General features: G+C 42.5%; 1 protein-coding gene across 2 annotated transcripts in view; it reads left to right on the top strand.

Annotated features, from left to right (window-relative positions):
* The first annotated feature begins 1,533 nt into the window (after positions 1-1,533).
* Positions 1,534-23,932, top strand: part of stim2b (stromal interaction molecule 2b) — a 41,722-nt gene continuing 19,323 nt past the window's right edge. For both annotated transcript variants that reach the window (XM_027288003.1, XM_019278522.2), the window contains exons 1-2: positions 1,534-2,719; positions 21,204-21,334. In XM_027288003.1, the coding sequence (XP_027143804.1) occupies positions 2,587-2,719; positions 21,204-21,334 (264 nt within the window). In that variant the 5' untranslated portion in view covers positions 1,534-2,586. The remainder of the gene's footprint in view (positions 2,720-21,203; positions 21,335-23,932) is intronic.

The raw sequence follows: 23,932 nt of genomic DNA, 5'->3' as shown, positions 1-23,932 counted from the left end.
TGAAACAGGGTCAACACAGGTGTTTCTTCGAAGGTTCAGTTCCATTTAGTGCGGCAGAGACAACATGCAGCACAGCAGCACCCTGACTCTGTTGAAAACCTGAATGAAACTGGACCTTAATTAGTATCACTGGTAACACCTGTGTTTGCTTTGAAAAAGGTCTCTCATGTCATCCTTCTTTTGGATGGGGCCTTTCTGTGACATGCACTTAACAGATTAATTGGTGACTATAAATTGGCCGTAGGTGTGAATGTTTGTCTCATGTGTTAGCCGTGTGATGATAGGCTCCATCCTCCACCGCGACCCTGATGAGAAGAAGCGACTACAGAAAAAACGGATGGATAATAATAATAATAATAAATTGAATTTATAATCCACTTTACATTTGAATCAAATCTCAAAGTGCTACAATACACACACAAAGTATATGCACACAAAGCAACAAGTGCAATAAATCACAACAAAAGAAATCACGGATCACGGATGGATGTTAACCTTCAGAATAGATGCAGATGAGATGCTGTCAAACCTTTTTAATTAACTGCTCAGGATCAGACGAACTTTATTAATCCCTGTAGGGAAATTGTTTTTGTTACCGCAGCTCCCAAAGGTAAGTGACAGCAAGAAAACAATAGTAAGAAAACAAGAAAACAAAGAAAACTCACCAAGGATCCAAAAAATGGATGGCAGCACTGCACAGTTATCTGCAGGTAATCATAACCTTACAGTAGTTGTGTTGTGTTATTATTAGTAATAGAACAGTGTGATTCATTTTATAATTATGTTTATTAAAAAGAATGGTTATAATGATAGTATGTGGTGGGGTAGGGCACTGGATACTTGAATTTTCCTCTGGATCAATAAAATATCTATCTCTCAATATTTGCATGTCTATGAGCGTTTTGTGTGTGTTTGCCTGTATTTTGAATAAAATGCATGTAAAAAAAATAAATAAAAATAAATTCCCCTTGAGGATGGGTTAATCTTTAGATGCATGTGGCCCATAAAATAAAGTCAATTAAGAATTTTGCTCCGGTATTTTCCTTTAATGTCACTTTATTTCCCGCTATGAACACACACACACACACACACACACACACACACACACAGAAAAAAATGTGAACCAGCCAATCAGATTTTGCCATGTTGGGACACTCCAGCCAATGAGAGCTCTCCTCTCTTGCAGAGGAAGAAACTTGCACTGTCCTGTGTGTGGAGGAGACAATGAAGTCTTTCTACACCTCCTCCGTCACAAATCTTTTTGGAGGAGCAGGGGGGTGAAAAATAAAAGTTATTAAGATAATTGCACCGGTGATGTTTGTGGGTTATACTTCCAAAAGCCGGTCACGGCTGCATGCATGCTCGGGGGGGGTTGCATGGAGACGGTGCACGGTGATTTTTTTTTTTTGTTCCTCCAAAAACAAAAACAAATCCCTACACGCGGTGGAGCCACATTAAAGTCCTGCACCTCCTGCACCTCCTCCACCTCTTTATTTTGCATACTGACTTCCGCCCCGCTTGGCTCTCCCTCCTCCTCCTCCTCCTCCTCCCTCCCCGCCTGCATCAGCCGGCAGGCAGCTGAAGTGACAGCAGGGATACGGTATCACACGGAGCGAGCCTCGAGAAGCTGACAAAAAAACTAAAACTTCATTTGGAAAGTAGGCGGATGTCGACGGAGGTCGGGAGAAAGGATTAGAGGCAAACGGAGGAAGAAGAAGAAGAAGCGTGTGTGTGTGTGTGTTTTAAATGTGTGTGTGTGTTGTTGATGCAATGGGATTTGCTACTTTCGTATGAAGAGGCGGACCTATGAGACGTTCAATATGCTGAAGCTGTCCCCGGTGTTTGTATACTGTACGTGGAAGTACAGGGACTGTTTTCTTCCAACTCACAGGCCTACGTGAGGATTTAACACAACTATTATTATTTTTCATTTTTTTGATTTTTTGATTTTTTTTTTTTTTTTTTTTTGGGGCGGATATCCACGGTAGAAACATATTTTTGTTGTTGTTGTTGTTGTTGTCTGTGTGTGTGTGTTTCTGCAGGGAATTCCTCCACAGAGCATGTGTGTTTTCTTTTTTTAATAATAATAATATTTAAGAATAAAATCCGATATGGGGCTTGTAGCTTGCAGTGATCACACAGCCTTTAAAACATATTAGTTTATTATTATTATCATTATTATTATTATTATTATTAAAGTAGAAGGTGGGGGGTCTTCTTTCAAACTAGTTGGACCCACCATGAACTATTATCTTACCGTGAGGTTCTTGATCACTGCCCTCCTCTTGTAGCTGCGGGATTTTTTTTTTTTTTAAGTTGCTGCATTTTGTCCAGGTGACACTTCTGCTTTAAAAAAAAAAAAAAAAGACCTGATTATATATTTATTTTCTGGATTTTTTTTGTTGCTGTGTGACATTATATCTTTCGGGATTCCCCCACCACCACCACCACAGCCTTCCCTCCTCCATCCTCTCTACCACCTCCATCCTCTCCTCTGTATCATTATCCCCACACGGATACGCATTCAATTTTTTTTTTTTTTTTTAGATTTTTATTTTTTTTTAAATTTTTTTTTTTGTGTCCACCATGAGTTACATCCACAAGGTATTGAATGTATTGCTACGTGGACTCGTCATCTATGCGGTACTGGGCTTGGAGTGCACTTACTCGAATGATCTACCCAGCCAGACATCTGATGCTGCAAATGTAGCCACCACAGGTAAGATGTAATCCATGTCGGATACAAGTGTCTCCAATGTATTTACGCGTGTACAGTCTCCTCACTCCTCCCCATCTTCCTGCTCCCTGTGGCTTTCTCGGGGGAAGCCGAGGAGGAATGCCCTGCGCAGGGCTTTTCTGTTGCAACTGATGCATTTTTTTTTTTTTTTATGTCGACACTCACCTTTTCTCCTCTCGCCAAGGAATGCATGACATGACAGGAATGCAGTATAATTACACTGGTGCTCTTTATTCATGTGTCATTAAGACATTTTTTTTTGCACGCAGGATCTTTTATGATCATGCACATCATAATCCTGATGATGATGAAGGAAGCCCCCTCTGTTTACATTAGTCCCCCCTCCACCTTCCCTCACTGTTTGTTTGCCTCTGCCTATATCCACTCCAGTTAAATAAACAGGCCCACACATGCAAAGAAAAATGCAGCCATGACACATTAATATTGCTACATGGGTAGAAGTTGTGCTTGGTTTTGTTTTTCTAATGTATAAGTATGAATGGAAGAGATAAAAGGCTGTGTGCATGTGTTAAACGTGCATAATAATCATGCTTGTATATGTTCAGTATGTTTGTGGGTTACTTCCTCCTCTTTGAGGTTCTGCTTTTATTCTGAAAACCACTTCCACTCAGAGACACAGTGGCGTTAGTGACCGCAGGCTAAGGTCAAACAGGACTGGAGGTGTCTGTTGGACGTGTAACTTGTCCTGGACCGATCCCATCCCTGCAGAGATTTGTCTCATCTGGTCATGCACCGTTAAAAAACAGAGCTACAGGATTTTAAAGAAATAGTTTTTGACATTTTTGAGGAAATATGTTTGATTTTTTGCCAAGAGACTCATTTCTTGGCTGTGAACAGTTGCCAGGCAACCACAGAAGAGTCCAGGAAGTTAACAGGTGCAGGCCGAAAAATGATCCGGGGCGAAACCTGTATGAGGAATCGGTTGTTTTTACACTTTGTACAGATTAAACTGGAGTGATTTTGATATTATCAACACGAAGCCGCCGATCAGAGCGTGAGGTTTGCTCAGCTGTCTTACAGATATGACCGTCCCTGAAAATGAAACATTGTTTTATTATTATTATCATCTCGCCTTCAAGCTCCGCCCACTGAAGAAGGCCACCAAAATGCATCTGAAATATTCAAGTTCAGGCTCGATTTCATAGACCAGTGTTGTGTCTTCAGGCTCAAAACACATCCTAGTTTTATAAGTGTGCCCGTGAGATATTTACCTGCAGCAGATATCCTCCAAACAAAGAGATGCAAATGTTAACATCCTCTTTTTATACACACACATATATATATATATATATATTTGCACGGCTTCGTGGTAAAAATCTCATGAAGGTAAATTTAAAAATGATAATTTCAAGCGTTTCAAGTGTCTCCTGCACTTTGGGCTGTTTGCACAAATACTAAATGAGTTCTGTGTTGTACTGCCAACATTGACACAGCACACAGAAGACACACAAAGCCTTTTAGACTCAGGAGTCGTCGTCTCTATATTCGTGTTCGTCTAACACATTCACCCCCCTGTCTGTCTGTCTGTCTGTCTGTTAAGCCTGCCCGGACAAAGTAATCGTCCAAGACAGCTGTGAAGCATTCATGACTGTCGGTTTTACAAGTGTTAAGCAGCTCCTGAAAATAAATCAGGCATGTACAGTGTATTGATTAATAAGGCTAAAGCACACTTTCTCTTTTCCACAACAGCAGCTCGACAGTGTTAAAATGGGCCAAGGGGCGATGTCAGCCTCTCTCTCTCCGTGTCTCTCCCTGCAAACAATGAAGTGCAGTGGAGATAGTGGTGACTTAATACAGTGTCAGTAAACATGACCGCAGCGTTACCCATTTCCCAGCCGGCTCCCTGGAAAGGTCAGCTGCCTTTTCGCTGGTCTTGGCGTCAGGAGAGGAAAACACAAGTCTGTGTCAGTGTGTGTGTGTGTTCACGTAGCTCCTGTATATGCACAGTTTCCTCTCTAGATTAACAGCTGTCTCTATGAATCTTGAATCGTGTTGCCGCGATGTCCTTAATCTTGGGTTCTAAGGCTCGGCGGGCTTATATTTTTCCACAAATCTCCTTTTAAATGGGTCAGTTTGAAAGATTTAAAGCAAGGCTGTGTAACTTTTAAAAGCAGAAATCACACTCTCTCCTCTTACAGATGAAAAAGTTCAGTTCATAGGGAGTTTCTCACTTCAGTGCACTCAGAGGTTTTGCTTGCTACAGCCTTAGTTGGTCTGGTATGACCAGTTACTCATGATTGCAAAGCTAACTTTAGGTATGTGTGAGTTTGCTCCGCTTGTGTCGCAGCATGTATTTTAAAGGTCCTGTGTGTAGGATTTAGCGACATCTAGCAGCGAGGCTGCAGGTTGCAACCAACTGAATACATCCCCTCGCAAACTATGGTGGCCCTGACACTTGCAAAAGTTCCTAGAACATCCTAAATGTTACTCACTGGACCTTTAAGGATGTGACTCACTACATGTATGATTAGTGACACATACTCGAGGATATTTGCACATTCAGAAATGATAGTACTCGTCTTTGCAAACGTCTGCAGGTGTGTTTGCACACATACATGTAGTTCTACATGTCTGTAACTGCCACCCACATCCAGTAGCAGCAAGATGAAGGATTTCTTGCCCCCCGTGCATGAGGTTATAGAAGCGAGGCTGCTGTTTGAGGGTTCAAAGCTGCCATTTAGCATCCTGTAAGTGGTCCTGGGGGTGAGACCTGGGCGGGGGGTTGGGTTTAACATTTGGTGGGCCAGGCAGGCCCCTTGTGGTTTAGGATCTTCAAAAGACGGCGGCAGAGTTTAAAGGAAGGCGGAATGTGGTGTCAGAAATGTAGTAGCAGGGGACGGTGATGGAGGATGATTGCATAAGCGTTGTATAATTTGTCGTGTATGAGCAGTTGTCACTCGATAACATGAAATGATTAGCTGTGTCAGAGTTCTCTACGATCTCTAGAAATCTGGATAGAAAATGTGCAATTTCAACCCCAACTAAAGATTCTTCTTTAATACAACGATAATTTCTGCAACTAGCTGTCATCGTTATCTCGAAAGAGGTGATGTAAAAATAGAAAATCGCCGATTTCATCTTCATCTCGCTAGAAAGATAAAGACGAATCAGGCTCTGGAGTAGTAACCGATGTCAGTGGTGCAGATAAACGGTCGCACATGATTTGAGTGTCACCGTGTTGAGTTGTTTTCGTGCTGGTGTTACACTCATTTCACACTCAGCTAAAGTAATGTGTCATCTTTCAGGTCTTTGTTCCTCATTGTGGGTTCTGTAGAATTGCTGGTTTAAAATCGACATGCAATTGCCGCACGCGATCATAAATCATCTCTAGATACACCTCGAGGAAGACATCTCAGACAATCATCCAAAAAAGATGAGGCATGAGTGGCAGCGTGAACGTGGTCTTCCACTGTTTTAATTGTGGTGTGTATTTAGCTTGTTTGGCGTTTCAACAAACAAAGCCCTTCCCTCCGGCTGCAAGGAACATCCAGTTCTCGATTAAGGTGCCTCCTGGATGATAGTTGTCTCAGATACAGGCCCCACATTTAACATGAGCTTTACATAACTTACACATGCGGAAACTGGCTGCTGTAGGTTCAATTACATGAGTAGATCTTCTCGTACGTGACTTGTCACGCACTGCACATGGGCTATAACTCTTTAACTTTAAGATGTCATGCAACATTTGAGAAAATCCAGCACGAACGTTGCTGAATATTTGTGTAGCTGAATCAGAAGTGATGATGTCTATCTCAGAGATGAGTAACTGCATTAATAAAGAGGATTTGTTTGGAAAGGATGTTCAACATTTACCTATCTTGCCATTGCTTGCTTAAGTACTGCAGTGAGCATAGGAATTTGCATTTCGTGATACTTCCGTCGCTGCTGGCTGGGTACTGTTTTATCAAACACGTACACACACACACACGCTTGAGGGAAGCCAGGCTTTCTTACCGAGTGTGCTGTTGGAACCCCAGAGCGAGTTTTGGGTTCGCTCCTGGTGCTAATAGTGACAGAGTGAACGTGGAGCGAGTCGTAATGTCCTGGTTCTGTGGTGTGCAGCTCAGCAGGGAAAGTCATTTCCTTTCCCTGACTAGAACAGACTGTTCTGAAGGGTTCTTCATCAGCCAAAAAAATGACCTTGCGCTTTAGAAGTCAAACTTTAAAACTCTACGGCCAACCCCGAGGACAGTTCTACAGCTCTGTGAAGTGAGCTAAATGCTTTTAAACCAAACTGAGTCGTGCATTTTATCAGTTTAAGTCTGTGTAAAGGCAATTTCTTTCAAAATACATTAAACATGTTGGAAAATAGTTGCTGAAAACATGTGAAAAGACTTGTGGAGTGTGTGCAGTTAGAGGTTAAAACATTTTTTCACCAGTTTTCAGTCCAGGATTTTGTGGGCGGTCCTTAAAGGGTGGCTTGATGACACGCTGAGGCCACCCTGAGCATACCCCTGCACCCCCGAGCAGAGAGATAGAGATGAATTAATCTTGCTCAGAGTGTTTCAAAGTTAGTCATGTCATTTTCTGAACTCATCTGACACAGTTCAAGTCATAAACTTGATATTTTTAATCATTAAAATTTGGATGGCTGGTTAATAACACTTACTTATTTGGTCTGACAAACTCAGAACACACATTTATCCTTACTTTTAAAGCTGAAGAATGCTTAAACGCTTCACTGTTTTAGCTCCTTTCAGCTTATTTTGGTTTTACGGACTGCATCTCTTGAGTAGTACTTTGTTCTAGCTAAATAAACCCATTGTACGCTACCAGCCCAGCACCAGACAGCAGACAGGCAAAGTTAGGTGAACATAGTGTAGAGTGTTTAACAGCTAAAAAGCTGGATATATCCCGAGAGGACATGGTAGAGACCAAAACAGCTAAAAGCAGAATGAATATCGAACGTACTGTCATTAGGTGTCCAGAAACAGGACTCCAAATGAATGGTAATGTAGCTCTGTATCTGCTGGATGGATCCCCCATTATCAACTTATAAAGTTGATAATATGTCAGTGTTGTGTTTACAGCTACAAATCAGTTGCCTCGATGTAAAATCCATCTGTCAAAGGAGAGCATGGGTCCAGTTATAGGTCACTAATAACCTCAAACAAAAGGCCGGTGCTGTATCGCCGCCGCAACAACGCCGCTCAGTCGGCTTCCTCCAAAAGTGGACAGCTGCTGCTTATCTCAATCAGGGGCTTTAAGGGTTGTGATCCAACCTAATGAGGCCGGTCACCAATCAGAACAGACCCCCCCCCACCCCTTTCTGCCCCTGGTGTATTTATAAAGCCACTGGCAAAGTTTTCCATTTGCATTTTCCATCATGCTCCCTGTTGTGGCAGGCTGCTGACCCAGTACTGACATTGACGTGACAGGTTCAGAGTGTTGTTTTTTTTTATTATTATTACAGAGACCAGTCTGACGCTCAACTGGGGCTCACCAGGGAGATAATGGGGCTTTATTTAATGGTTTAGCCCACTGTGCCCACAGGCGGACAGCGGAGATTGGATTTAAAGTCACTAACAAGAGCTGAGACAAACAATGACTTGATGTTGAGTTGCTTTAAGGAGCTTGTGTTCTTATTATTATCTCTGTCAGACGACCTCATTCTAAATTTCTGCTTATGATTATGGGAAAAGTCTCCTTAAAGGTTATGCTGGAACAAACCCCCGTCTCATATCCTTGAATCTCTAATGTGCATATAGATATTTCATTCATAGGCAGACGACACAGGCAAGCCAGTATGCTGATTCACTCAGACAGAAAGCGCCTCAGTGAGAAAGATGTAGGTCACTGTGCTCAGCTGTACAGTATTTCCTGCTGTGCATGTCGCCTACAGTAGCGGAACTGTCTGCCCTCGTCCAGTCCGGAGGGGGGCTATTGTTGTCCCGCTCCGCCACCACGCTGTAAGGTGTTGATCCACCGACCTCCTCCACCGCCAACCATCCGGAGCGGGCAACACATGGGTGCTCAGCTGGGTGACACAACCTGGCGACGTCACATTTTCAAAAGCACAAAAACCCACAGTGACGTGTTTATGCAAATGCATATGTCGATGTTAAAAATAGGACTAGGTTCCTTTTTAAGTTCTCAATTCCCCTTTGTTTGGTTTAATGTAGTCAGGTAGAAACACACCCCGACTGCTCAAATGGTTTGTCAATGACCCGCAATCATTTGGATGATGATTGGAGTCCGTTTTCAAGGAAGAATGCTGAACATTTTCTGCTTTTTTACCATCTCAGTTGTTAGAATCCGCTTATATCATTAAAAAAAACATGAAATCATGAAAGCTTTCATGGCCATTATCTACTTTTTTTTTCTGTAGACCACACATTTAATGGATTCACCACAACTAGCGACTGAAAAAGAAAACCACCATTTCAAGCTCCAGAGAATAAAAAGGGTGATAGGGGGTCACAGCCTGGTCTCTTTTATACAAGTGGCATCCCGCTGTGATAATACTTGTCACCTTTACACAGGAACAAGCCAATGCCATGTCCTTCATAGAGGCCTAGAATTGTCACCGTGGCTTTGTCGCTTTGCATGTTATTTCCTGGCTAATCACATGTATTTAACGAAGCATTTGCTTTCTCATTGCTGCAGGCAAAATCCTCCCTTTTTTTGTGAGATTAAAGAGATTTAACCTACAAAAGTTGAATTAAATCTCTTTTTAGTGTTTCATTTATTTTCTGGCCGAGGGTTATAAGGTGTAAAGACTCCATTCAAAAGTAGATACATACACATATAGTGGGAATTAAAGTTAGATTTAGGATGTGAAGAGCAGTCCCCTCTGATTTCAGGGACTTTCCCTTGGTAAAGGGCACGTGATGTGGTGGCCTGGGCAAGAGGGGCAAAGAGCGGTGTGGATTTCTTTGGTATGCTGTCCTCTCTCAAGTCTGTCTCCAACCAACGTTCATGCACTGACCCGCGCTCATAACAAAACCAATACATGCAAGTCAAGACCAAACATAACAGGGAGAATGTAATCACTGAAGAAAACTGTAGACAAACAACATTAGGATGCAGGACAAGATTCCAAATAACTTCATTTAAAGCTGCTATAATCGATATTTTTATACACTGTAGGTCAAATTACTGTCTGTGCATACAAATATCTCCCAACTTTGCAGTTCGCCTCAACTGTATGGACCATTTTAGCATATTTTAGTTGGTTGTTTTGGTTGTTTGGCCACAGCATTGTTTCCAGATTTTTCAGCACTAATGTCCGAATGTACGATATTTGTCCGGTACCAACACATGAACATAAAAGTTAGTGTCTACCTTGTTAAGATAGTTTTCCATTTAGCAGCTAAAGAGACAGATATTTCCCTCTGGAGGTGGTGGAGACCAAAAAAGGAGCTAAAAGGAGTGAATATTTGATTAACTTTCTTCAGGCCGGACTTCAAATGAGTCAATTGTTAAGCAGCTGTTTGCCAACAAGCTGGCTCTATTAAATCTAAACGTGCTAATATGTCTGTAATGTCAGCTTTTTTCTGCTGTCCAAACATTGCTTAAAAAAAAAAAAAAATGTAAAAGCATGTCCCAGGGTTCAGAAATCAGCCTTGCCAATCTCCCAGTGGATGTAAACTTGAGATCCAGTTATCATGCCATGGCGAATTTACTGCTAATCCGTCATAGCGCTGCTAACAGTAACATGTCCGGATGAACAGGTGGGTCCTCAAGAGCCACTTGGCCTTTTCTTGATCTGTTCCAAAATGGGGCCCCAGTTTGTATTACACATCAAAGAACCCGATAATGACAGGATGACTTTCGTTTCTTCTTGGCTTCTCCAGCAGCAAGTGTGTCAAAGGTTTAGGTCTTCTGTCTGCACATGATTTGTTTAGTTGTAAAGGCTGTTTTGTAACCATATTTCCAGTAAGAAATGCAGCACGTTGACATTTTTTCTCGCTGCTGTCACCGCGAGTCCTCTGTTGTCGCATAACTCGTGCAAACCCAGCTCCTTTCTTTTGTTTAGATCCGATAGGCCTCTTTAAGTTGGATCCAGCTTCACGAGTTTACTTTGCCATTGCCTGTAAGCGTGTCGATTATTCTTAGCTTCCACGCTGCCGTCCATATTTAGGAGCAGCGAGTTAAAAAAACATCAGAATCCTGTCAGGCAGGAAGGTAAAAGACATACACAGGAAGCTGGCGGAGAGCCAAACCTGCTGTCTGCAGGCAGCTACAAATCGTCCGACTGAGACATTCCCATGCTCACGCGGTGACACAAGTGTCCAAAACCATTACATTTGTCTCTTAGTGCCACTTTAAAAAAAATGAAACTTAAACACGCGTGGCCTTTGCAGGTTTGACAAACTTTGTAGGTTTAAAGGCAGCAGGGAAAAGTTTGAACAGGCTGTCCTCGCTGTTCCTTTCCTTCACATAAATGTAATTTTAGATCTGTTTCAAGGCCACGCAGAGGTCTGAGCTGTGAAGTTTGACGGCCCCTCCAACAAGATGTAAACATTAGCGGTAATAAATCTTACACCAAGCAAGAGAAATGTGCAGTATTTTGTTGCTTTAACTGCTCTTCGCTCATGTACTTTAAAGGCGCAGGTATTTTTCTTTTACGGTTGTCATGCCACTAATAAGATCAGGCTTCTTTTTACGACGGCGCGCCTGCAATATGATGCTACATATGTGAAAGATAAAGAATAAAGTGCGGCTGTCAGGTGCAACACATTCATTTATGCAATTGATAGTTAGAATAATTGCATCTTACAAGAGACTAAACACAATTATGACTTTAAACCACAGAATTTAACGCGTCATCCGAATTTCTCTATTAGAGGTTCATCCACTGATGAGAGTCACATGATTTCAGTTGTTATTTGCTTCCATTCACATCTGGTTTCTGTTCTTTTGTTACTGATTTGTGTGACCAATTTGGAACCAGGGAACACGGGGTACCCTAAGAAGAGATGTTTCTGAGAAGTTTAGTGGGAGAGTCCTAACCCTCAGCTTTCCTTTCCCCGAGGCCATCGTACACATGAGAAAGACTTAAGACAACAGGATATGATGGGCTTGACATTGCTGCATCTTCCTTGCGTGCATGATTTGGACAACAATAATTGATTCTTCCTGGTAAACACATGCATGCACTGGAGGTTGCTTTTCATCGTTAAATGTTAACTTTTATAGACTAGCGTGAGATCTCTTTCTCAGTCCTGCTTTCTGCTCTCCGTCATACAATCTATTAACCTTTTTAACCAAGCATGGTAATTAAACGAGTGTCCAGCCTCTTCGTCTTCTTCTTCTCTTCATCCTCCTCTCTTGCTTTTCTGCAGGCCCGGCCGCATATATCACACATCCCGTGTTCGTTGCTGTTATTCAAACATTCCTGGGACGCCCGGGTGCAAGGAGCGTCTCCTTTTCTGGAAGTTTTTAGACCAGACTCAGTGTGGGCCTCCACATGTTTTGCTCTAGTTGCCCTTTAAGCCGTGGCCTAAGCAGAGGATTACTGGTGCCCATTAAGGTGGTTCAAATGAGTAAAGGGTGCCCTGTTTCAGGAGAACCGGGTTCAACGGGTCTGTACATTGGACGCAGCGCAATTAGGCTCCGACAAAGCTTGACATAACCTTTTCACATGTCCTTGTCCTGAACAAATACGTTTACTTGATCCAATCTACTCTACTATAGATGTGTTGTGTTCAGGTAACATCACGTCCTTTTCAGACAGGTTGGGCCTTCAGCCTTTGTCTTTGTTCTCTTTGTTATATATAGCAAAATGACCAATTCAGTTCTCCACGTTGATGAATTTTAGTTGTCTTTAACGTTCTTCTAACATTAGTTCTTCCCGGCCCTTTCCTTGGTCTAAAGAAACATCAATGCCATTGTTTATCTACAAGTCCTATTCCTGATTTGTCAGTCAAGGCCTTCTGAGTGTATTCATTTAACTAAATAGCCGAGTAATCTCTATGAACAGATATCCGTTGGCTACACCGACCGACCGACCAGACGCCCAGGAGCTGTTGCCCCCATAAGCTTAGGTCATGATCACATGATAGCCGATGGGTCGGAGATTGAGTAATGAGTGGCGTATAACGTGAACGGGTGATGGGAGGAAATGTGGAGATCTGTTTTATGTGTTCAGTACAGTAAGTAAACTGTATTAAAGTCTACTTTTGCAGCAGTGCAAACATAAATGTGGAGCCTTCTTGTAAGCAAACGAAGGCCCTGTTTGCATTCAGTGTTTCTATCAAGTAAAACGGGGACCCGCTCATAAAAACCTCGCTGAGAACTCGTAGCGTACCTTTAATGCACTCAGAAAAGTCAAAGCTGAACCAACTCCACCTGCTTTGTTTTAATAACCTATTACACCTTACACTCAGCCACTTGTGACTAAGATAATCCAGTTCAGGGTGGATCAGGTTTAGTTGAGAGAGAATGTCTGGAGCCTGGACACATGTACCTTAGCGTGCAAGTGTGTGGTTTTGCAAGACTTTGTTTTGGCTGGAAACAGGACTCTGTCTCCGTGTACGTGGCTCTTAAGAAATCAAGAATCACGCTCTTGTGGTTTAAAAAAGGTTTCGACTCCCACATGGCCTAATTATGCTTTTGTGTGTGTGTGTGTGCTTTTGTGTTTGCTTATTGATTTTGCTGTAACACGTTCTTCTGCCATGCCCGAGGGCACCACGGGGAGTTAGAAAGCTCACCTGTCAGCGTAGCAGTAGCTCAAATGTAACAAAAAAAAAAGCCTTGCAAATAAGCGACGCTTTCTTTTTTTGAAATCACTTGTTTGATTTTCGTACACAGATGTCAGATTCTTTCCCTCCTGCTGGCCCGCTTCATTTAGGCCTATTTGAAAAAAAAAAAAAAAAAGTTTCCCGTGTCACTCGGTTGTTGAACAAGTGAAAGAGTTCGAGTTCGCACGCAAAGACGCACAGCTTGTGCAAACTGAGAATAACATACAAACATTTTCTCTCTCTCTCTCTCTCTCTCTCTCTCTCTCTCTCCGACTCTCTGCAGTCGCTTGGTGGCATTTGTAGGCAGCTAATGATATTTGTGTCTTATTAATGGCTGCTGATGAGCTGAAATGGTAGACTCTCCAGAAGCTTTATTTACTTGCCTTTTAATACTAACCCGTCAGCGTGACTTATGACACTGCCATATGGGCACCGGGGTACGGGGGACAAGTCTGGTATGCATTGACATCACATTCCTCCTCCCATTTTCACACAATTTGGTGCAACTAATTGGTGTATTGCATACAGTGCAATTGCACCAGACGTACACAGATGTGACTTTTAAATTATCACAAGACGAGGGCAGGCATGAGTGGCTCCTGAGGGCTTCAATGAAATGCAGGAATTCATAGGAATGCATCATCCGTATGGTAAGTGCATGCATCATAAATGTGTGAAAGCTGATAAGAGCTTGGCACGGTGCCTGTGGATCTAATGAACTGCTGACGCGGCTGACACAGTGTGATAATATACTGTCTGGAGAACCACTGCATGCACGTTACCCAGCTGTATGGAGGGCTGAGTGACACCCAAGCAGGGGGTCGCCTCGGCGTATAGCCGCTGTTGTTTCATCAGGAGGAGAGGGATCATGTTGCGGATAATGAAGCTGGAAGAAAAAAAGTTCAAGGCTGAGCGCCTCAGTAGTGTTATCTGTGTCCGACTGACCTATATCGTTCACTGACTGAACCAATATTGACATACATTAATGCAAACAATAAAGGAGAGACGTTTGTTTGTGTTGAACTACAGTTTTACGCCAAAATCCCCAATAACTGGTCTGCGTTTCAGACTTAGTTAACTTGGTCATCTTCCTTGGTTTAGTGCTTCTAAATACTGTATGTAAATATGCTACATACTTAATTTGTCAATAATGAATCGTTGGGTTTCAAACATCGACTAGAACGGCTTCGGTGGCTGCAGTGCACAGCGGATCACAGCGGATCACATTGCATCCCTGCCCGGTGGAATTTGGGGTTAGAAAATCCATATCTTGTGCGTCACTATTAGGGCTTTTCAAAGTTGGATACTTTCCATGGGAATTAATGGGAATAACCCAGGAATTTAATTGGCCCTCTGTATACATACTGTCTAAAACAACCAGATTTATGCTTACTGCAGGGCTTTTGAGGCCAGAGCACAAAACTATTGAAGCCTGTGGACAACGTAAAGTGATGTAAGTTTTGATAAAATTAGTATCATTTCATCGACTTATCATGATGCCAACTTACCCCCTATTACTAAATTACCCCAAATTTCCAATTAATTCCCCAAAATTTCCATAATTCCCATGGAAAGGTTCCGATTTGGAATATTTCCAAAATTCCTATCGCTTCCCATGGAAAGTACCGAAAATGTTCCGCCTCACTATAACACAACGAATGTATGTTTCCAGGATGTTTAAAGGTGAAACAACCCTTCCCCTGTGATGTTTCTTCACAACCAGCCTCCCCACATGGAGGGAGCTGCAGTAAATTTCATAATTTCTTCATTTAATCAGTTCTCTGTTAAAATGAACCGAATGTAATCAGGACAGGAGCGTCCTTTTTACTGTCTCGAGTATCTTCTGAGGCTCTTCATTATGACTCCTTCACTTATTCCTTGATTAGTGAGCATGAAATTCAGATTTTGGACTCCTATTTATTAGTTATTTTGGTGCCTCCTTACAGTGTGGGACTGTTGTTGCAAAAGTACTTTTTTAAATTGCATTGAGAATACAGTTTTGCAATTTCACGCAAAGAATTCAACAGATAAATCTGTGGGAAAAGTAAATATAGTGCTCTGTGATTTCGGCACAGAGCGGCCGCGAAGGCTTAGGATCGTGTCAAATTCTTGCAATGTAAGTTCAGCTTCGAGACTACGCACACGCTCTAACCTCCCAGTGTAATGTATGTATAAGGCCACGTGCTTTACAGGGTTGCTGGGCAAAAGATACAGTGTATGTATGGGGGCGTAAGGAGGGAGAATTCAGCTCCGTATCACTCAGCAAAGTATCAAATGTGGCTGTAATTGTGTAAACCTTTTCATCTGTATTTAATTAATAGTTTAATAATAGTTAATGACATCCAGCCACCGTCAGCTTTTGTTCTGAGAGGCTGTAACATGAAACATCTGTTTTAACCGTGTGGCGTGTTTGCTCACACGAGTCTGCTGCCGCCACCTGCACCGCCATCCAAGCACCACCTCAGAAACCTGAGATCGCATATGAATGTATGCGTGCGCAAAGGTGTGCGTCTCGATACTCAAGAGATAGGAGACAATGTGTGTGTCTGTGTGTGTGTGAGCAGGAAATAGCTGAGGGCGACAGAGAAATCTCGAGCAGTTTGCGGGTAAGAAGAAGCCACTTCAGGCCTCCTCTGGCTCCCCGGAGTCGCATGTCAAGCCCATCATATCCTTCTGTCTTAATTCCCGTCGCCTTTGCCCACACACCCACCTGCTCCCCCTCCCACCGCAGGGATACTCTTACACTGGATCTGGCTTCTCGTCCGAGATCGGGTTTGAAGTGAGGGTTGGGGGGTGAGAAGGCATGTGCGCCCATGGCCTCCCAGGGGGAGAGTTCACTCTGTAAGCTGCAGGGGGGCTGACATGGAGCCTCTATGTACACATGTTTAGATTCAAATTCTAGTTTGTCTTCATAAATTATAACATTTTTAACCTTTTATGGTGGAAAACAGTGTATTTCTTGTGTAAGAGAAATGACTGTTAGGTCACATATGGGTCACACATACATAGTTTTATTTGTTTATAAGGCTAAAACAACCAGGCACTGCAGTATTTTGCAAATGTTGTTCAAGCCGTAGTAGATATTGCTTTTGTTGGGAACTATTTACAGCTGTGGATTAAAGTTAATATGTGTTCTGAGTTTGTCAGACCAAAGAAGAAAATGTTATTAACCACCCAGCCAAATTTTAATGATTAAAAATATTGACAAGTTTATGAACGTAGGTGTCAAAATCAGGTAAAAATGCTGAAGCCACGCCCACTCGTGGGAGCAGTCAAGCAGCAATTTTGAAGCGACTGAAACGTGTCAGATGAGTTCAGAGAATGACATGACTAACTTTGAAACACTCTGATCGAGATGAATTCATCTCTGTCTCTCTGCTCAGGGTGGCCTCAGCGTGTCATCGAGCCACCCTTTAAGGACCGCCCACAAAATCCTGGACTAAAAACTGGTGAAAAACTGTTTGAACCTCTAACTGCACATTTTAGTAATATATCGTTCAAAGTCTTTTCAGCAACTATTTTTAAAAGTGTGTACGTGGAATTGAAATATAATATAGTACTCTACGTTTGTGTTCTTTTATGGACCAATTGCATAAATAGAATAAATAAATATCCTGTCATACCGCTGATGAGGATGTAAAAAGTCTAATTTTTCATCCTTTGCTGTCACTTTTGTCGCATTGCCAGATCAAACCTGCGTGAGTAAAGTGTTTATGTGACACTTTGGTCTGTTCAAATCTTCGACAACGACATCTTCCAGCAAACATCCCAGAAGAGGGGTTAGGGAGCTGGGCCTGCTCCATCTGTTCAATCTTATAAACATGATGTCCGTATGTCTAAAGGGATCAGGTTCAAGGAAGTCCCCTCAAAAAAAAAAAAAATAAATCACCGTAAACACATGAGACACCAGACCCCTCCGCCCGTCTGCGTCTCCTGTCACCTACTTAACAGCTTTCTGTGAGAATAAAGATGGAACCTTCCTAATGACATGCATATATTGTGCAAAAAAAAACCCCTTCAAAACAAGCAGCTGACAGCTAAATGCTTTTGTCATCCGATTCTTTTGAACCAAACCTGCCGCCCTTTATGACAGCTCGCACACATTCGTGAAATTATGGCAAAGTGAATTACCGTATGACTGCTCGCCTGCCGTGTGCGTGCGTTCAAACAAGGGAGACCTCTGCCATTGTTGGGCTTTTACATCCTGACAACCGGGAGCCTGACGGCTTAAAAATAACCCAGCGCTTTCCAATTTTGTCATCTTTTGGGACTGCTTCTCCCCGTCTCTCTCTTTTGATTTCCTGGCGTCCCCCCGGAACGCTCGGGGTCAGCGACGGGCCACTTCCTCTAACACGGTTCCTCATTTAAGTCCTCGAAACTGTCCCAAAACATACACAAAAGTAGGACACCAGAGAAGGAAAGGCTCACGCTGTCATATTTCTGAATTGCGCACTAGGTGGCCCAAACTAAACACTGTCAGCGAATGACAGAAGTGTTTGTTTCATCTTCGAAATTATGAGCTTCAGAAGATAAGTTTCATAAAGTGTTGTGCACACACGCAGAACAGAATTAGGCCACCGGTAGAGAAGGAAATGACAACATCAACATCATAGAAAGTGTAAAAGTATCTTCTGATGTCTGTGCGGGAACAAAAGATTTAAAGTTCAACAGGGATTCACAATAGGATGTGCGGCCCTCTGTGTTTGTGTGTGTATGTAAAGCACAAGTAAAGTATTTGAGTTTTCAGCCTGTTTAAACAGCCAAATAGATATGCATCCTATGCAAACAACAGGCTATGTAAACTGCACTGGCGAGCTAAGCAAATGCCTTATGTAACTCGTTCTCGAGCGTCTTTTTAAACTGGAGGCAGACACACGCTGCTGGAATATGGCTGATCCCAAAACAGCCTTTTTATGTCGTCACCTATCGATACACATATTCAAGAGGGAAGTGTTTTTGTAACTCTATTTGAGTGCACGGTGTTTAGAGGAACTATTTTACGTGTGCGCTTGTACTCCAGACACACAGGCCGATGTTTGATTGGTGCACACTGTGTTGTCATACCAGGAAGCAAATTGCAGCAGCTAAGTCAAAACACAAGTTGAACATTGTGCTCGGTGCCACCACAACATCATGTTAACAGGTGATTTTAAAGCCCCTCCGGTTTCACTCGTGTCAGCCAACCTGCTGTATCCATTTACACAAAAACAAATGATCGCTGTGCGAACCTCCTAAACCCCCCCGGTACGGTGTCGTCCTGTGGCTCGGTCCAGTTGCAGATCTTTGCCAATGCTGGGTTCAAACTTAGCTCGGGCACATGTCCAATCAAATGCTTCTCCCGTGGGTTGCCAAGTGGCAACTCTATAACTAACAAGTCTTGTTTCAGTGAATGGATCCTACATCAAAAAGCTTCAGAAAATGCCATAAGGTGGTCTATACTCTTTACTGTACATGCTTAAAAAAACAGTTATTTGCAGTATTCAAGAGTAGTGAATGCACTTTATCACGTGTTTATCACGTTAAAAACATAGTATGATATTTTGGGATATGAGCTTATTGGCTTTCTTGCAGAGAGTCAGCTGAGAAGATTGATACCTCACTTGTTATACTTAACTATGCGTCGAATATGGAGCCAGAAATAACTGAAATTAGCTTAGCTTAGCATAAAGATTGGAAACGAGTTTTAACAGTTGGGTTGGTTTAAGTAAAACAAGTTAATTTTAGCTTTTTTAAACTAACAAAGATTATTTTAATTGGAGAGTTTTTGAAATGCTGGTAGATAAACCCATCCTCTGGTTCCAGTTGTTATGCTAAGCTAACTAACCAAGCAGGCTAAGCGGCTACTGGCTCCAGCTTAATACTTACCTCACAGACATGAGAGTGGTGTCGTTCTTCTCATCTAACTCTCAGGAAAAAAAGTGTAGTTCTTCAAAATATGAAACTTTTTAACTTAAGTTTTATCGGCAGAAGTTGTTTTCTTGTATGTAGCAAAGCAAGTAAAGTTACTTTGTTGTATTTTGTGATATCCACAAAGAATGGTATGACATTTCTTACTGTCTCTCGTTTTTTGAGTTTTCTGGTGGCCCTTCTGTAGTTCTTGTCTAGCTTGTTTGGGTGTTGTTGTGTCTGCGTTGTGGCTTTATGTTTGGTCTGAAGCTGTTGCCAAACAGGCAGCATCATTATTTGTTGGGCTTGGCCTTGGCGCTCTACTTGGATTGACATTTTAAAAAACGGTTATAAAGGTTTAAAAGATTGTTTCTGACATTTTGTCTCCAGTTTATGGAGTGTTTGTGACTAAAAACCTTGTGTGGTTTTGAGCTTGGATGTATCTGCAGTTTGTATTTGTGTATGAGCTACTGCTTATGTGTGTATGTGTGTGTGGTGTGTGTGGTGTGTGTGTGTGTTTTGTGGCTCCACTGAGACAGTTTGGCACCCGGCCAGCTCAAACTGTCCATCGTTTGGAAGTCTGGAAGTAATGGGCTCATTTCCCTAGTGGGACGGGTGGGGGACTGAATAAAAACAAGTGGGCGGGATGCCTGGGGACACTGCGGGAATGACAACAGCACACCAGAGAGTGGCCCAGCGGGATCACTCAGTGCTTTCTGAACTTGTCCTTGCTCCAAATCACATGAGGAAGTGGCGTGTATTTTAATAAATGCCTGGAGGGCAGGTGTGATCACCCGCTTGGAGCTGGGTGGAGTCACATTAGCACGGACTGTCCTTAAGATGTGCACACAGGAGGGAAAAAGAAAACAAATATTGTGTTAGGTACCCTGACATCTGAATATCCTTTGCTTTTAAACCACAGCTATGACCAGCTTAAGCATGTGTCATCTGTTTACAATCACGTAAAGCTATAACTCTAGAAGCATAAAATATAACTGAAGTTTGAGTTAAACTAGGGCTGTTGCCAAGGATTATTTTCATCATTAATCATAATTTTAATCTGTAAAACACATGAAAAACGTCCTTTGCAATGCCCTACAGTCCAAGGTAATGTCATTAGACACCCAAAATCCAAAGATAGTTATTCAAAAGCAGCAAATTCTCACATTTCAAAGCCTGGAACCACCAAGTTTGGCCTCACTGATGAAACAAATGTATCAAAATAGTTGTAGATGAATCGACTGACCGTTGCGTTAGCATGCCAGTGTACCTCGAAGTTAAAAAACGTGATTTTCGGGGCAGTCGGTAGTGAAGTGGGTTAAGCGGCCGCCCCATGTGTGGAGGCTATAGTCCTCGACGGCCATTTACTGCGTGTCACTCCCTCTCTCTGCTTCCTGTCTATCTTCAGCTGTCCTATCATAAAAGGGCAAAAAAATAATCTTTAAAAAAAACGTGATTTTCTTTAGTCATCAAATATATTTACACTACAAAACCAACCCTGCAAACAACAGCTTCCTGTCACTACAATAGATGTTTTAGTCTCACAGTCTTGTCTGGAATGCGATTTTGCAGCACGTGCCATCTCATATGAATTTCTCATATCAGTTTCTTTTGAGTCGCATGGCAACAATTCCTCGGAAGTCATGGTACTCTGAATTAACATCTGTGCCATCTGTGCTCCAGCTCATTCGAAACTGGCTTCTACAAACTATGCAGATGCAACCTTCACGCACAAGCGTATATACTGCTGTAACTAAAAAGGACGTATGCTAATTACTAATCTGTTTGCTCGATCACTGTGTAAACATCTTTGCACTGCTGCATGACCCTTCATCTTTGACCTGATTTTTCTTTTCTGCTCTCCCCTCCCCTAGATCCTTGTCTTATAGTGATGCCGCCATGCATAGGCGAGGCAGACCGCTTCAGTCTGGAGGCGCTGCGGCACATCCACAAACAGCTGGATGACGACAACGATGGGGGAATAGAGGTCAACGAGAGTGTGGAGGTGAGATTCAGGTTAAGCACGTTGCTTTAGGGCACAAAACAAGGCAGCAATGTGAACATCTGTGACCTTCAGTAGCGGTTTCTAACCCTGGGTCAGGACCGTGTGACGGGGAGAGGTGGTCACCGGACAACATTTCTGTCACGCAAAGTTATATCTAGTTTCACAGAGTTATTAACACCTCTGATAGGACGGTATATGAACTGTGGTTGAACTGCACAACAACTCATGCACACATAAAGCCCATAAACGGTGTCACAAGTTAACATTTCTTCATTTGAAGCAAAAACATTTGGATATTTGAACACTATCATAGTCTGTCTTGTACTATCTCAGCAAAAATCCTCGATCTATCCGGCCGATCATTGAGTTAACTAAACCAAACTTCTTGTAAATGTTTTCGAGTGTTGACACAAGAATAGTCGCCTGTCAGCTCTGGAAGCCGATCGCCCGCATTAAAGTAAATATTGAGTTTTCAAAGCTAACAGCTTGTGGCAGCGGGTCAGAGGTTGTAGCTATGCTAATAGTCAAATAATTTTTTTAATATTAAGCAGTTAGTCACCGGAGGGGAGAGCCAAACATGTCTAACATAGTCACACATAATCAGAAACACACACACACACACGATCCTGAATGGTTTTACGTTTTTACTATTTGAAGCAAAATGTTGGAAGTTACGCATGCAAACTCTTTGCTACCTGTGCAGGTGCATGTGTGTGTGTGTGTGTGTGTGTGTTGGGTCTGGAGACTGGAGGGAGTGCCTTCTATGAGTGACTAGAGCTGACATCTGAGAGCCCTCTGACCTCCCATGCCTTCTCCGTCTCTTGGTAATCAACAACCTCTTACGTTCAAGAGAAACCACTCGGGACCATGGTCACATTCTGTCCGTGTGTGTGTGTGTGTGTGTGTGTGTGTGTGTGTGTGTGTTGGCAAGAGTCATTTTTAACTGGCTGAGAAGTGCCGGTATGAGAAACGGTTATACCCCTCAGCCCTGCGCTGGCCTCTCCTTAAAGACCTGTATGCTGTATTCGTCCCGTCTAAAGACTCGGTGTTAGAACTGGCCCCTCGCCCACATTAAGGCAATGTGTATCCATGCATGTATCACCGATACCTGTAAGCGCTGCACTGTATAGGAGTGTGTTACACATTGCCCCTTGCCCCATTTTTACCCTTTGTCTTTATAACAGCGGCAAGTCGTGTCTGTTTCTTTCCCGGAGAAAGTTGTTTTTGGCCGCTGCTCATTACTGAGGATTTCCAAGCTTCTTCTTCGCTGGGCTCCAGTGGCGGGCGGAGCAGGGTTTCATAGCATGATGGATGCTCCTTTCACCAAATTAGTGACTGCATATCAGTGAGTTTTATGAAAGAAAGAGGCTGTCATGTGATCGGGAACCCAGGGCCCGAAACAAGTCACAATCATGTTAAGTGATGTTAAGTGAGAAGACCTCTGTCCTTCATCTGGGAGGATCACACTCTTACAGCTAGAGTACACTGCAAATTCAGGATCTTTATGCAAATATCTCTAAATAAACACCAACTGGCATTAACTTCAACACTTTCAGGGGTAAAACATGATGTCAACTGAGTGTAACACTCTTTAAAAATATCATGTATTAGTCATATAATGCTGTCAGTGGTTCTGTCTTGCATTGCTCGAACCCCTAAAGGAATCATCCTTGCATTGAAAGTTAATTAAATTTTACAGCGCACCTTGCCAGCTGATGAAGTATCGCTATGACCAAGCGTATCAGATGAACGTTTTAGAAATGCAGGAACAAAAGCGGACAGATGATCTGAGCTCTTGGACTTCATTATGGGATTATGAGGTTTTACTTGACAACACGCAGTAAAATGACCTCCAAAGAGAGTTCAGTAAAGAGGAGGAAGCAGTAACGTATGTTCCAGGTTGTGAGGCCAACTGTAGCTCAATTTATAGTAATCCAGAAATTACATAAAGCGAGGCACTGAATGGTCAAAGTGGGCTAAAATGGACTAAATAGGCTAAAAAAGTCACTTTGGACACTGTATTACTGCCTGTCAACAATGTCAGTCTTTTCCTGGCAGCGATGCGTCGAGAGCAGTGATGCAGTCATGAGGAAGCGTGACGAGTGTGGGGTCGGGATGAGACTTTGTCGTCCCTCTGCCACCTGGCTGAAACCTTACACTCATCCAACAAAGATCTTTTCCTTCTCTTATTACCTCCTACTCCTCACACACACACATACAGACACACACACACATTTATCCCCAAATTTAAGAGGATGACTAAGACGAGAAGATGCTCATGTCTGTAATGTTATAGCCGTGGATCGGGATATCCAGTTTTTCATGACATGCATTTCAGAGATTGTCATGGTGGTGGTAAATATGACATGAGAGGTGATATACGGTGGCAATGACACATGTGGATCTTAGCTTATGTCTGACTGTTTGAGCCAGAAAAGGAATGATTTATTTATATATTATTATTATATAGAAGATAGATTAGATAGAGTGTGATTTAGATAGATAGATAGATAGATAGATAGATAGATAGATAGATAGATAGATAGATAATATTTTGCACAAAGTTTACGAAAGAATGTCTTTAAAGGCAGCTTTCGA

This window comes from Larimichthys crocea, chromosome XIV (assembly GCF_000972845.2).
Source record: "Larimichthys crocea isolate SSNF chromosome XIV, L_crocea_2.0, whole genome shotgun sequence".
Lineage (NCBI taxonomy): Eukaryota > Metazoa > Chordata > Actinopteri > Sciaenidae > Larimichthys > Larimichthys crocea.
This window is presented reverse-complemented; position numbering and strand designations above follow the sequence as displayed.